General features: G+C 37.8%; 1 protein-coding gene across 2 annotated transcripts in view; it reads right to left on the bottom strand.

Moving 5' to 3' along the window:
* EMB2771 (E3 ubiquitin ligase) overlaps positions 1-14,439 on the bottom strand; it is a 313,580-nt gene that overhangs the window by 111,799 nt on the left and 187,342 nt on the right. For both annotated transcript variants that reach the window (XR_016358446.1, XM_089808665.1), the window contains exon 18: positions 5,765-5,845. Coding sequence is in view for 1 of the 2 variants with exons in the window: in XM_089808665.1 (XP_089664791.1) it covers positions 5,765-5,845 (81 nt within the window). In the remaining variant the exon portion in view is untranslated. The remainder of the gene's footprint in view (positions 1-5,764; positions 5,846-14,439) is intronic.

Here is a 14,439-nt window from a genome sequence, read left to right as displayed (position 1 = left end):
AAATAAGCTGATATAGTTTGCAAGAATTGTCAAGAAGGGAAGCAAACAAGGGTTTCCTTCAAACCAAAAGAGTACACCAGCAGCAAGCCACCTCAATTAGTCCACATGGATCTTTGTGGAGAAACTAGGACAAAAAGACCTCAAGGTGAGAAATGTTTTATGTTGCTAATTGATGATTATACTCTTAGGACTTAGGTTGAAAAATTAGAAGCTTTAGGTAAGTTCAAAGAGTTTAAAGCTTTGGTTGAAAATAAAATGGACTTGAAGATTAAATGTTACCGCTTTGATAATGGTGGAGAATTCACATCTAATGAGTTTATGAGCTTTCATTAACAACATGGAATTAGAAAACAAGTTTCAGCCCCTAGAACACCACAATAAAATGGTGTTGTGGAAAGAAACGATAGAACAGTCCAAGAGATGGCACGCTGTTCGATGAATGAAAGAAAGGTAAGTGACACATTTGAAAGAGAAGTTATTCATACAACAGTGTATATTCAAAATAGGACTCTGTTGAGGTCCAAGTTTAACAAGACCCCATATGAACTTTGGAAAGGCAAACCAGCTACAGTTAAAGATTTTAAAATTTATGGCAGCCCATGTAATACTAGGAGGGATGAAGATAGCTTTGGTGAATTTGATTCTAGGGCTGATGAAGAAATTTTTCTTGGTTATTCCTCTAAAAGTAAAGCTTCCAAGTGCTATAACAAGAGGTTACACAAGTTGGTTGGAAGTATAAATGTTGAATTTCATAAGTTTACTAACAAGTCTAATGAGATTGTCAACAGCATGGATTAAGAAAGGTTCAAACCAGCACTGCTGTACCTACATCTTCTCCACCCACACAAGTTGGAGCAGGTAGCAAAGGTGAAGTAAATACCAAGGAGAAGTCACAATCACATAATGGAACTGAAATTTCTTCACTTGATGAAGCTGAAACCTCACATGTGCCTTCTGAGCATGACACACAAGGTGAAATTGGTGACTCTTCTTTTAAAACTCCCTCTAAGTTTGCTCAAAAAAATCACCTCTTAGATCAAGTAATAGCTGAAAGTTGAACCAGGGCTACTAGAAAAGATGTTAACGACTTCGAGGGTGATGTTTTTTCATTAATGTCTTTATATAAAAATAAATGCTATGAAGAGGCAATCAAGGATGAAAATTGGATTGCAGCTATGAAAGAAGAGTTAGAGAAAATTCACAAAAGCAACACTTGGGAGCTTGTGCCTAGAACCAAGAACAAGAATGTAATTGGAACAAAATGGGTGTTTCGCAATAAGGTAAATGAAAAAGGTAAAGCTATAAGGAATAAGGCATGTTTAGATTGCAAAGGGTACTCACAAGTTGACAGTGTTGATTTTGATGAAACTTTTGCACCTGTAGCTAGACTAGACGCCATAAAGTGTTTCACATGGATGTCAAATCTGCATTCCTAAATGGTGACTTGAATAAGGAAGTTTATGTTGAGCAACTGGAAGGTTTTATGCTAACAAATAATTTGGATTATATATGCAAGCTGAAGAAAGCACTCTATGGACCCAAACAAGCTCCTAGAGCTTGGTATGACAACCTGGACAACTATCTACAGCAAGAAGGTTTCAAGAAAGGATATGTAGACAACAACTTGTACGTCGAAAATGAAGGTAACAACATTTTCATAGTTGTATATGTTGATGTTCTGATTTTTTGTAGTGACAGCTCTAAAATGAACAAGAAGTTTGTTGATTGCATGAAAAGTGAATTCGGAATGTCTATGATAGGTGAGTTGTCCTGCTTCCTTTGGCTGCAAGTTAGTCAATCAGTTGAAGGTGTTTTCATTTCACAAGCAAAGCATGTTACAAGGCTGCTTAAAAGATTCAAGATGGAAGATTGCAAATCGGTCAGCACTCCTATGGAAACCGGATGCAAGCTCAGTAAGGATGATGTGTCTCCTATTGTTAATCAAACCTTTAACAGGTCAATGGTAGGAAGTTTATTGTCTGTTACAGCTACTAAACTGGATATTATGCAGGTTGTTGTTTATGTTACACGCTTTCAAGCTTCACCCAAGCAAACTCACGTTCATCCTGTAGAGAATATTTAAATACTATAAAGGAACTGTTGATTATGGTCTTTGGTTTCCAAAACATTCTAATTTTTCTCTCACAGCTTATACAGATGCAGATTGGGGTGGCTTCGTGGATGTAAAGAAGAGCACAAGTGGTTGAGCCTTCTATTTAGGTGGTTGTTTGATTTCCTGGTCAGTAAGAAACAGTCTTGCACCTCCTTATCTACAGCTGAAGTTTAATACATTGCTTTTGTTCCATGTTGCACTCAAGTAATTTGGACAAAGAACACTTTGGTTGATTACAAGATTCAGTTTGGTCATGTTTGCATATATTGTGAAAATACTAGCGCTATTAATATTTCTAAGAACCCCATCATGCATTCTCGTACCAAGCACATTTTTATTAAATATCATTATTTGAAGGAGCAAGATGCTAACAATATTGTTAAGATAGAATATGTTTGTCCGAAGGAACAAGTGGCTGACATTTTTACAAAACCTTTGCCCTGGGATTGCTTTATCTTTGAAGCAAACTTGGTCTCCTACTACCTCATTAAATGGCATATTTTCAAGGGGTGCGCTTCATTGTTATATCCTTTTACAGAATTGGTATCACATTTATGGTCATTGATGTCAAAGGGGGAATATGTTTTTCAGGAAGAGTTGATTTAATATGGGTCACCATAAATGAGAAAAAAGGGGGAGATTGTTGGATATTTTCGTCAATGATGTCAAGTTTATGTAAACATTAGAAAATTAGCGTTTAAGGTGCTTGAGATGCTTAACCAGATCAGGGTGATTGAGGTGCTTAACCAGCTTAAGGAGCTAGAGCTGCCTGTATGACAACTCTACATAGGAAGTGCTGGTGATTGGCATGTGTATGGTGTTGAACCTTGCTGTACTGGAAGTTTTTGTCTTGATCTTGTTCAATCCTGTTTTAATTCATCCAGTCTTGGTTTTATCCTTGCTACTTATGTTCGCCTACATATCTACCATGTCTTTTCCTTTCAGACTGGGTCGTCTATGATCATTTTTCTCCTCTAAGAATCTGGAACGTATATGACAGATTGGTAGGAGCACCTGTAACCTGCGTTCAGGGCATATGTTTTAATCTAAATTGCTAGCTGGGTTATGTGTGGGTTACCTTGATCCTATTTTTTATGGGTGTTACCTGTGAGCCATGTGTCACTGCAGCAGATCTGTATTTACTTGTTGATTGTCTACCATGTGTTGGAAGGACTTTCCTCTCCTTACATGAAACATTCAGGCTTCCTCTACATTTAGAGATACCCACATGTGTTCCAGATCTCTGCGACCGGCAGTGGTAACTGAAATCCTTGCAGACTGAGATCCCGTTGGAACATGAGTGAAAAAGAGGCAATTTTTGATCAACTGGAATACTGTTCAACCTGCAGTTACAGTCCTTTTCAGAAATTTGGTATATGCATGTGTTAGCAAGTGTGAATGTTGGAAGGTACTAGAAGGTAGTCATTTCTTTTAATGAATGAATTCACATAGGAATAAAAACGCATGAGTCAGATGGACAGGTGATTCTACAACCTGCAACCAGGGTTATCGATTTCTTTTCAGTTTGTAACCGCCGATGGACACGAGTCTTTCAATTTTGCCGTGGAGCATATGCAGTTAGCTAAGGTATTAAAGAAAAACGAATAATTTTCTGCAGAGTATGCGAAACGCTTGGCAAGAGAAAAACTTTAGTGATTACCTGTGCCGTTTTCGTATTTTCCTTCTGGAAATGTTATAATTCGAATTTTGTCTTCAACTGAAGTGTGTATTTTTGTAAAAAAGTGTACTGCAAATAGCTGTTCACTGTGGGTATGATGAGCATCGTATGAATTCAACAACTAAGGACAGGTGACCAGATTTACAAAACAGTTGGTTCTATTTTTTAACATTATCATGTCCACAGCCCTAGGTACGAAGGATAATAATAGATCCGTCATTTGCATAGAGTCGTTTGTCAATGAAATTGAACTTTGCATATTCTTGTGGAGAAAAGGCATAAGAAGTTTTCTGAATGCCACATCTACTCTAAAAGGTGTATTAAAAATCGTTTTCATGTCTAGCGGATTCAAAAAAAATCTACTGCACACTGCTTTCCTAAGGTTGGAGGTAACACGAAAAGTTCTTTTGGAGGAAGTACACATAAGGAGCAGTGAGATTTCCTGCTATCCAGGACAGAGATATATCACCTGACAGTGTTTAATTGCAGATTGCAACTATTTGCTAATCAACCACTGAATACATGACACCACAATATTATTCAGATTTGAGGATGCAGAGTGTGGATTAATCTCTGACATGGGCAACTTGTGAAATTTTGAAGTGATGGAAGTCATTTTTTTAGAATCGCTGTCATTCCCAAAGACTAATATACTGATCTTTGTGCTTCACAGTTCTGTTTGTGAAACAAGAGCATAACTTGGTGTTTTCTACTTCATTTTCGGTTGTCTGTTAGGGGTGAAGCCCATAGAAGATTGAGGCCTTTGTTCATTATGGTTGGAGTCTTATTTTTTTTCAGTGAGCCAAAGAGTTGATGTTTGAGCAGGTTGGAGCCTGAACTTGTATGAAGAAAGTTGAAGCTTTTAATGTATCGGGATGTAGCCCAATTTTGTGATTACTGATACCCCAAAAAGGTTTCCATGAGACAAACATTTGTGTCATTGTCTTTCATGCTTTTTTTTTAGTTTCTCGTACGGTTTTAAATGTTCTGAATACTGATTCAACCCCTCTCACTCTCAGTATTCTTGTGTTTTTCAATAAGGACAGATTCTAATTCATCAACCAAATGGGAGACAATCTTCAAAGGCAGAAAAGTAAAGATAAGGAATGTGCATCTAATGAAAGTTCAGATGGACAATATGATTCTACAGAGGCACACTTCATAAGAAAGTTAAGAAAGAGTTCTGTAATATCCCCACAAATATTATTATCTCAATAAATAATGTTAATATTAAAATACAATTATAAGAATACTCGTTTTGAGAAAACAAACAATATTATTATAACTAAACCATATTAGTAATCAAATTAATCAATTAATATTATAGAATACAATTGCCATCTATAATAGTCAACGATATTAATAATACTATTTATTTAACTATCCACATTATATTAACTATCAATATAATCGACTTAATTACTATCAAACGCAAACCATACAAGTCGACAGTATTAACAACTACATATCCAACACATATAATACAAAACTTTACAGTATTTATAAATAATAAATAATATGAAAGTTTGCATAGCATTTGAAAATCTGATTTACCAGAGCCCATTGTGGCTCTACCCTATTAAGGGGGAATAATACCATTTTCAGCCAAGGATTCCAGGCTACTTTTCCTGTCCAGAAGCATGGAATATTTTTGCCTACTGTGACTAGACATGGACGAATGCCTCCATAAAATATTATCGGTTGTCCTAATTTAACTTAGATTGACAGCTTGACTTTTATGATCATCTTCTTGTCTTGTGTTTGCATTGGGAGCTGGAGGAATTGGTGACTAAGATGGCTTATAGTAAAAATCTTCACTCTCTTTAAAATGTGTGGAAAAGCCAAAATCTAACTAAATGTCCCCCCTTTTATAGGAAAAAAGATGAATGCTATCTAAAGAACAAATCTCTCCCAAACATAAGTTATAATGAAGCATTTATATCCTAGAAAATAAAATGAATCGTAGAATTCACCTTGGAAATGGTCGGATGCATTGTCCCTTTGTGTGATGCTGCCAGTCCGAGCATTGTTCCAATCATTGTAGCTTCATGGGTCTGCAAGGGGTAAAGAATTTAGAACAGCCCATTTTTTACAATTAACTGTATATGCCAAAAACAAGATGACAAGAGAAGTCAGCATGGAAATAACATATTCACGTCTACAGTATTTATCATGTTAATTGTATTGGCGCAATCCTTTTAACTGGGTCTAGCCCTCGTTGCAGGATGTTCATCTTTTATTTTTGAGTATCGACATGATAACAGAATGAAAAGAGAGGCCTAATTAGAAAATTCAAGATTATTCGAGAAACATAAATTCAGATATAGCATTGCAAACATTCTCTTTATAACAATTAGAACCCTTGTGTGAAATGGACAGACAGTGGTATTGTATGTAAGCATCATGACTATAGATTAATACTTATTTGAAACTTGCACCTTTCATTTGCCATACTAATAAAGTCACAAAGCAGAGACAGTTCCATAAAATACATACATAATCTAGGCTCGCATTGCCACTTACTGCAATAAATTATCTAATTATGGAAGCAGGGATTTTGCAAGGCATCACCTAATATGCAGTCAAGTGAAGAGACATGCTCAAGACAAACATAAAAACCAGAGGAAGCACTTTAAGTCCCCATTTTAAAATGAAAATGATAAGTATCATTTTGGAAAGAATATTATGTTTTTAAACTAGCCACTGTCATGGTGAATTGAACTGTGGTTGTCTGACTTCTGTGCTGGGAACTATTTTCACGAAAAATTAATTGGAATGGTGATCCATGTTGTCATAAATCTAGATTTTAGGATCAATTGTTAACATTAAAGCTTACTATTATCACCCAGAATGACTCAAACATGCTACAATAATTAATATCTGGAACTACAAGAAACAAGAGCTTTGAGAGAGCTAGAGTACCTGCCTTTTGCGGGAAATAGAATATGGATTTGTGTTTTGATATAGATACCACTAGTGTGTTTGAAGGCCATTTTCCTACATCTCTAGCATTTATATCTTGTTATTTTAATAGTACCATTATTATACTCACTGAAACCAAAAATCCTAAGTTCATCAAAACCAAAATTTCTAAGTACAAAATGACCTAAGTAATGCATATGGAAGATGGAAAAATAATTCAAAATAAATAAATATAAAAAGTTTATATTCAAAAAATTTTAGTATTATTTTACTCTCACATGCTTGAAATTTTTCTCCCAAACTTATAATAGTTAAAAACACTATTAAACTAAATCACATCCTTATGAAAAATGAATTTAGTAGTGCAATTCACTTATCAATTAGAAAAACACTTAATGTCATGCCTAATATTATAATAATTCTTCTCTCTTCATATTTGAGAATATATAAGATATGCACAAAATTTGAAAAGAGAATAAGAGGCATCAAATGCTTCCTTTTAATTTTTGAGTAATGCTTTATTAGTTACTGCTAGCAGGGCAAATTATGGATTTAAAAAGTGCATACTCATTTTATAAAAAAACGTTTGTTTTTTATTTTTATTTTTTTTGATTTCTCTTATTAATTTTCAAATTTTATGTTTGACTGTGAATAATATAAATTGTTAGAGAAAAGTAAAATATATAATAGATCAAAAATTTCTTCAATGCTTAAGAAATAACATTCTTTTTCATATATTTTTATATTTATAATAGAAATAAAAATATTATAAAAATTAAGAATAAACAGAATTCAATGAATTTTTATATTTTATAGGTTGAAAAATATATAATATTTTTATCCATATTTTCTATAATTTATATAAAGTTAATAAAATATATATTTTACAGGACTTAAAATCTTTTTCATGATTTCATTTGTTAACTTAATATTAAAAATACTTTTATTTTTCTATTGAAGAGTACAAAAATAGAAGAAATTCGAAGGCAATAGATTTATTTTTTCAATATTAATTGTATATGTGAATTTAGGAATTATAAAATTCTATTTGAAAAAAATATTAAAAATTGGTAGTAGAATTATAATTGAAAAGTAAAGAATTAGCAAATTTATGCTTTATAGTTAACTTTTTAATAATCAGTAATTTAGAAATTCTAAATCTTACTTCTAAAATTAATGAAATTACTATTTCTTTAAAGTGTTCATTATTATATTTAAAATATATCAAATATTCATTTTTAAAGATACAAGTACTGAAATTTCTTAACTTATAATATTGACTTATATAATTATACCTGAATCTGTGATGGAAATTTTTCTAGAAAATTACAGCATAATTACTTATCATTTATAATAAAAGAAGAAAAGAAAAAATTTAGCACTTTTTATTGAATGAGCACAAATGAAAAAATATCCTATATAGGAAATTGAAACAAAAGGAATGCTCTGTAATAGCACGCACAAGAAAAAATAGAAAGTTGAAAGTTAAGAGGAAAAATATCGAATGTCTAGAGCTCAAATCCTAAAGGCATTCACTGGAGCACATGCGCACCCATTTCCTCTGGCTGACTGGCCATCGCCTTGAGCAAGAACAAATTCCACAACCCTCCAGCCACTATTCGAACAAAAATTCTGCGCATTTCGGTAATTCATGTGAATGCTCTGATTCTGAACAATGTTTTCAAAAATGACATTCAAGTTTTCAGCGATTAGATTAGGGTTTATTGAGCTTTTCAAAATTTTGGGGTTTATTTCCAGGATAAAGACAGTTGGGTCTTCCAATGGAGGGCATTGAAAAGGCTGGATTCAAGGCCTAATTGTGTTGCTTGACACTTATGCCTCAAGCATTCAAACTCAGCCATCTGAAATATGACATTTGACTACGTCACTCACTCATAGGACAAGTGAAAGCCAAACATCAATTTGATCGAAAAGTTGCCATGGATTGCAAAAAACAGATTGCAAGCAGCCCAGACTCAGAACATGGAAGCAGCACTTCTCATGAAGGACACGGCAGAAATTAACACACGAACGCAAAGGACTTACAGTATACGCACTGATTAGGTTTACGAGTTGCGCCAACTGCTGAACACTTCAGGGACACAACCTCCTCCCTAGTCTATGTTTGTATGTTGTTTCCTAATTTTCTCAGTTTTGAGTCGCCAGGAGACGACTTTTCTTTTTTTTTGGGGGGGGGGGGGATGATGTTGTCCGACAAACTGGGTAGTTAGACGATTACCGGTACAAGCACAGTTGTGTGGCTTCATTGGCACCGTGTCAAATGTTATAAATATGGTATACACTTATGTATTTGGCATCATTGGTATTGAACATTATTGTTATGTGCGAAAGCATTTGATGAATGAATAATTTTTTACTTTGTTAAGTTATATGTTTCTTTCCTGTTCACCTACAGGCTAAAAATTTAGCGTCATTGCCAGTTCGAATCTGGAGTGGTAACGAACAGAAGGCCAAGGATAAATGGGAATACCTGTACTAGACAACTGAAAAACTAATGACAAGGAAAAGATAGAAGTCCTGGAAGGAGAGCACAAGGCAACCCAAAATTTCCACATCCTATACTGTGTAAGCCTCGCAATCTTCATACGGAGAGGCGAAGAAAGAGGTTACACAGGACACTGTGTAGGATGCCATGCATGCAAGCCATACAACAAACAAATTCCTAGACCAACTTCCCTGTTTAATTGCACAAGCATACCTGTCGCATAAGAGATGCAGGGAAGAAGTGAAACAAGAGGAACGTCGTCAATAGACCCTCAAGAATTTCTATGAGGAAAGAGATGCACAGCATTGCAAAACTAAACCATGAGCTTTTGAGCCATGGTACCAAGAGCACTCAAGAGTTTGTAACTGTCGCATGAGTTGACCACATGATGTATACAAATTAAATAAATAAAAGAGTGTTTTGTTTTCTTTTTTTAATATAATGGTATATGTCAAATGCCCAACTTCTTAAATAAAAATAGAACTTGAGGGAGGATAATGATCAATTACAATTTGTGCGTGGAGATTTAATCCAAGCCAAACAAAGGTGGCAACAAGGACAACTTGTCGAAGAACACACTATGGGCCAGTCGGAAGAATCACCAAGTGACATATAAGACAACCGTGCGGGGGCCATAGGAACCACTGAAGCGTGCCACAGTTCACCTAAAAGGCGAGTACAGAGCAACGAGGAGTTGCTTGAGGAAACATGACATAGATTAACAGTGCTTGAGGAGACGAGGGAACTGTTTCTACATTCATCCCATACACCACTACGAGACGGAAACTGTGAAGAAGTAGGAAAGGAGGTGAGGCCAACAAAGGACACTAGGGCAGAAGAAAGTGTCGGAGGGACACTGCACGGTGGTCAGGGTAACCCGCCAAGACCAATTCCTAACAGTTCTGGGACACAATCGAGCAGTACGCACACAACTAGTCATCAAAGGACAAAAAACACAATGTCTCAGAAACAAAAACTCTTGAAGTTCATAGGCGACGGGAAGGAAAACCCCGTACGGCATTGCTGTACATGTGAGATCATATGGACCACCAACTCGGTCACAAAAGCGAATGAGTGGTTGAACCAATTTCCAACCAGCCTATGAGGAGTGGCGGTGGATGGGTTTTCTGATATGGACAAGGAGGAGATCAACACATGGGATGATCTAAATAAAAAAAATTCAAGCAGAATTTCTACTGCTACGGGATGACGAGGTCGTCGTCGAGATCTACAATTACAAAAAAGGGAAAAAGGAAACCATACGAGCCTACAATCAAAGGTTCAAGGATCTTCTTAGCAGGACGGGTACTCAACTCATCGATGAATTAAAGAAACGATGGGTCGTAGAAGGACTCCGCACAGCACTGAGAAGGAAGATGAAGAAAAAGAAATAGAAAAAGAGTAAATCCTCATCCTCCTCTAAGAGCGATGAGTTCTCTAAAGAGGAAAGTAGTGCTGACAATAACAAAGAACCCAACAAGAACGTAGAGGCCTCCAAAAGGACATGGAGTAGATGAGGAAGGAGTTCAAGTCCATGAAGGGAATCACTAGCCATATAGAGGAGAGAGAAATATGGTGTACCAACTGTAAAGAGAAAGGACACACAAAGGGAGCATGTCCTAAGAAGGCAATGTGCGATACTTGCCAAGTTTTCGGCCATTCTACAAAGGAGTGCCCCTATAACATGAAGACATGAAGCCAACAAATAATCTTTACGCAGGAACAGCCATCCACCATTGGCACTAATAATGCGACACAAGGGAACAACAACAATGCCACATCCGACAGCTACAAAAACAACCGCTAAGGGGGATGGGGTGGAAATGACAACAAGAATCAGATACAAATTGACTCCAAGGGAAGGCCCATAATCCAATGCAGTGCATGTAGCCAATGTGGCCACTTTGCAAGAGATTGCCCAAAAGTGACACTCCTCAAAAATTGTGTCAATGGTGTGGTCCAAGGGACCACGAAGATGCCAACTGCCCAAAACAAGTCAACCTCCTTAACATTGACAAGGAGAAGGTCACCCGTAACCAGGCCAAGTAGGCAACGTATCCAGATCCCCTCACCGAGAAGCAAAGACTGTGGCAGGCACGAGAAGAAATAGAAAGGGCAATGAAGGGTACAAAAGATATCAACGGAACTACTCCTAGAAGAATGGAGGGGGAGAACAACTTATTGAACTAGATGTTGCAAATGGAGATGCCCATTAGAATTCAAGACCTCTTACAAATAGTACTGCAATTAAGGACGACATTATTAAACACTTACACAAACCCACCAACAATACCAGAGACGCATGAACAACAAACTTTACCAGGAGGGTCGGCCACAGAGCCCATGTTGTTGACGGTAAACAATGGCCATCACCGAGCAATGGTCGAGATGGGAATCCTTGGAACCATCCTGACGAACACCATTGTAGATGGTGGGTCTAGGGTGAGCGTCCTTCCCAAGGAGACATGGAAGAAACTCGACAAGCCTACCCTATGGCCAACCACATTCAACCTATTCGGGGCCGACCAGCAAGGGATAAAACCATTGGGGACCTTGGTGGCTCAACAGGTAACAATCGGGACACAACCCTTTTGTGCTCGATTTCATTGTGAATCCCTTGAAGAAAAAGGGATAGGACGTCATTCTTGGAAGAGGATGGTTGGTGGTAGCCAACGTGAATCACAATTGGAAAAAGAATATTATGTTGATGGAAAGCAGAGGGCCAAAGTTCGCCATTGACCTCCGAATACAAATAGTAAGTGAAAAAATGGCATCGTCGTCGAAGTCTGAGTCAAACGAGGAACATCGAATGGATAAGGGAAGAGCCCGCATGGATCTGAACGACGAAAGCATTTTGGAATCGGAGGAATGTTGAAGAGATAAGAATAGTTCAATGAATGGACTTTTCCATTGGTAGATGGAAGACTATGAGCTCATCCATTCTTACATGCTTGGCATCGAGGAACCTGAAGGTGAGAAGGAGGTATTCCCAACCATAGTTTGTGTAGTACAAAGAAGGCAATGTAGAGATCAATGAGAGTCCCACCTATCGCTTTAAAGGGAAACTCATTAAATCCAAAGAGCTGTCAATGGAGGCCACCAATCTTGGCGACACGGAAAACCAAAGGAACATACTTGTGGGAGATGACTGGAACCCCGTACTAAAGGCTACAGCATTTAAAATCTTTATGGAGTATAAAGATGTATTTGCCTAGACTTATAAAGATTTAAAAGGAGTCCTTCCAAAGATGTGCATTCACCACATACGTTTGGTGCCCGAAGCCATACCTGTGCGAAAGCAACCATACAGAATGAATAAGAACTACGTAACACGCATAGATGAGGAAATACAACAAATGCTGGAAGCCGGCATAATATTCAAAGTCCAAACAAGTGAGTGGGTGTCACCAATCATGATATCCATGAAGAAGGACAGGAACCAAATCCGAATATGTGTGGACTTCTGGTGCCTGAATGTTGTTAAACTAAAAGATCCCTTCCCCATCTTGTTCGTGGACACAATTCTGGAAGAAGTGGTAGGACATGAAATGTACTCCTTCATGGATGGATTCTATGGCTATAACCAGATCTCTATTGCTGAAGAAGATAAATTGAAAACTACCTTTGTGGTGGAGGATGGAGTATATGCTTATAACCGGATGCCCTTCAAATTGTATAACACACCTACCACATTTCAAAGAATCATTTTACACATCTTTGACAAAATGTCAGAAGCAACTTCCGAGCATTTTTGGATGATTGATCCATCTTTAGTGGACAGGACAACCACTTGAAGGCACTCCAGGAATGTATGGAGAGGTGTCGAAAGACAAGGCTGGCATTGAAGCCTAAAAAGTGTCAGTTCATGGTTCCTCAAGGCAAATTATTTGGGCACATTGTTTGCAAGTCAGGATTGAAGACCGATCCAAACAAAGTGCGGGTCATTGTGGAAATGGAAGCCCCGACAGAAGTAACTGGAGTGAAATCTTTTCTTGGGCACATTGGATACTATGGATGGTTCATAAAGAACTACGCCTGAATTGCTCTTCCCCTCGACAAGTTGACACGGAAGGGAGAACCGTACGTCTGGAGCTCCGCGCAAGAGACTACCTTCACAGAGTTGAAGAATAGATTGTTCGGGGCACTCATCTTGGCATACCCAAACTACGACAAAGAGTTCCACGTACATGTGGATGCTTCTAACTTCGCCACAGGTGCAACGTTGGCTCAAACTAGCGACCATGGCCTTCATCACCCAGTATATTTTGCAAGCCGGCTACATTCAAAAGCCGAGAAGAATTATAGCACCACTAAAAGGGAGGCCCTCGGGATACGTTCTACAAAATTTTCAACATTACCTCTTGACTACACCATTCAACTTTTACGTAAACCACCAGGCCAATTGGTGCTTCAGTACAATGGTCGCAATGCGATAAAACCAGGCAAATTCAAGGTCAAATGGCTTGGTCCATATAAAATAAGAGAAGTTGGTGATAATGGGTCTATAAAATTATGGACCTTGGATAGGCGAGAAATTCCTAACGCCATTAATGGATCAAAGCTGAAGGTCTATCATGAATGGCAGGAAGGCGAGGTAAGGAGTGATACTAGCCGAAAATTGGCCAATGTCTTCTAGAGACGGCAGTTCCAACTCAACCCTGCAGATGTCGGCCCCTCCATCCAGTCCCCGAGCCAAGAAGAGGTATTCATAGGAGTATCTGCCATTCTAGAGCCACAAGAGTCTAGAGTACCACAGTCTGAGGATGCACTCGGAGATGAGGGAGTTGTACCGGAGGTGGGCGTGGTTGTCACAGAAGGGGTAGAGAAGAAGACAGAGACAAATACAGAGATGGATACAGAGATGAATACAAACATGGATACGGAGCAAGATGACAATACTGAAGACAATGGGTTCGATGAGGACAGAGCCATGGCAAACATTAGGGCCATGGAGGTTGTGCTAGAGAGAGGTTAAATCATTGGACAGCATGCTTTGACCCATAGATGGGAGTTGCACTTGATCTGAGCTTATATCTAGAGGAGCTGTCCAGATCGTTTCAGTTCTTGCTTTGAGGCCAGAGGGTGGCCAGCCGTGGAAACATCAGAGATGCTGGCTGATTGGACTACAGAGCCCGAGTTGGGATTGTGCAACACTGCTATGGAGAAGCTTGCACATGAGATAGTAGGGGCGTATAAAGACGTCTACTATGCTCATCGGCA

This window comes from Cupressus sempervirens, chromosome 11 (genome assembly GCF_028749045.1).
Source record: "Cupressus sempervirens isolate cs-2001-9-10 chromosome 11, ASM2874904v1, whole genome shotgun sequence".
In the NCBI taxonomy this organism is placed as follows: domain Eukaryota; kingdom Viridiplantae; phylum Streptophyta; class Pinopsida; order Cupressales; family Cupressaceae; genus Cupressus; species Cupressus sempervirens.
The sequence above is the reverse complement of the archived record's forward strand: the minus strand, read 5'-3'. Positions and strand labels throughout refer to the sequence as shown.